General features: G+C 35.7%; 1 protein-coding gene across 1 annotated transcript; it reads right to left on the reverse strand.

The window, feature by feature from the left end:
- Positions 1 to 491: 491 nt before the first annotated feature.
- LOC100811784 (uncharacterized) lies at positions 492 to 1,589 on the reverse strand. Its single transcript, NM_001317415.2, has one exon. It carries the CDS (start codon positions 1,524 to 1,526, stop codon positions 651 to 653), a length of 876 nt encoding a protein of 291 aa, NP_001304344.2. The 5' UTR covers positions 1,527 to 1,589; the 3' UTR covers positions 492 to 650.

Genomic DNA, 1,589 nt, shown 5'->3' on the forward strand with positions numbered 1-1,589 from the left:
TGTGTGGATCTTTGTTAAAGTTGAGGTGATAGAGTTTTGGATTTCCTACTGATTTCTAGTTCTACACTCAATTTTAGACCAAAAAGAAAAAAGAAAACTTATATCTTGAAGCTTCAAAGTAACAAATAACAAACTATTAAATCATTGTCATGAGTAAATTTAATCAAAACTACTAGTGTGGCGAAATAAACGGTGTCAAAAGCTAGCAGATATCCCGTTGATTCTGTATATGAAGTTCTCAAGAGCTTATGTTCAAAGCTTCCCTTTGGACATTCCAATAACAAGCAGACCATTCAATTATTTTGTGAAAAAATCAAGAATAACAAAGTTTTACTGCTTTTATTTTTAAAAAAGCTATGGATGGACAAATCTGATTAATTATTAAAGATGATCACAGAGAAAATATTAAGAGTGTATAGGCAGAGAATATGTCAAATGTAAACATATGCTGTCTTGAGAAAATATGATTAACACAAGAAGACACCGTAATGTAGGGAACAAAGATTTCTTTTTTGTTTTTACATTTCAATATATTTCTTTTGAATTATACATATCTACAAATAATTGTAGGTAAAAATTTCATTCCTCAGCATACCCCTAAAATTTGGCTGCATTGCAGAATTTGGAGAAAAATATCTATTGAAAGTACTCTATTGGGAGATTATGTTCAAAAGGGAAGCTCTAGTTTTAATCAAGCGCCTAAACACACTCTCCAAGCCATTCTCAACACTTTCAATGGCATTCTCCAAAGCCTCCAATCTTTCATGAACTACCTGCATCTTCTCATCATTAATAGTGCCTTCATTTAGAAGGGTGCTCAAAGATGCTTCCACACACTGAAATTCATTGATATTCTCTGATTTGTCTTCACAAGGTTTTATCCCCCTGTGCATCAATTTTGTCACCAGCAACCATTTGGATGTCTTTGAGTTCGATGAAGACACGGTGAAGAATGACAAAAAAAATTGGAATAGTGACAAGTTCATCAGAATGACTTCCCTAAGCACTCTAATCACAGCAGCGAAGTGGTGATCAAGATCCAAAAGTGTGGACACCCCAAATTTGCCATCCATCTGCTTCAAAGATGTGATCAACTTAATGGCATCCTTCTTCATCTTTTTTGTGAACAACTTGTACTCAGCCACACTTGCTTCAACACATGAGTCTCCCTTTCTTCTTCTTAGAGAAGAGTGAAGGGCTTGGACATTTTCCTTAATTTGCAACATGGTGTCCCTTGTGATGCCACATATATCCAAAATTCTCACTGAACCATCCAACACCTCTTGCACACATTTTTCACCTCTATGGTGAGAAATCACCTTTTGGGTAGATGCCATGTTGAGAAGATCATCCAAGCAAATGTACAAATCTTCAATCAAGGATATGCCTGTGTGAATGGACCCTGATGTGGATGTGAATGTTCCTTCCCAAGTTTTGATCTTGCTAAGCTCCTCCTCAACTCTAATGGTGCTAGGATGAGATCTAGAAGGCAAACTAATAGAACGAACATGGTACTTATTTGCCATGATTGCTATTTTTATTTGGTGTTTGTTTCTCTCCAATAGAAGCTCAAATTTTGGATGCTCTTA

Source organism: Glycine max, chromosome 2 (assembly GCF_000004515.6).
Source record: "Glycine max cultivar Williams 82 chromosome 2, Glycine_max_v4.0, whole genome shotgun sequence".
Taxonomy (NCBI): Eukaryota; Viridiplantae; Streptophyta; class Magnoliopsida; order Fabales; family Fabaceae; genus Glycine; species Glycine max.

Bases quoted from the DNA above. Each gene is read 5' to 3' on its own strand.
- LOC100811784 (NM_001317415.2), bottom strand. From the start codon at position 1,526: ATGGCAAATAAGTACCATGTTCGTTCTATTAGTTTGCCTTCTAGATCT.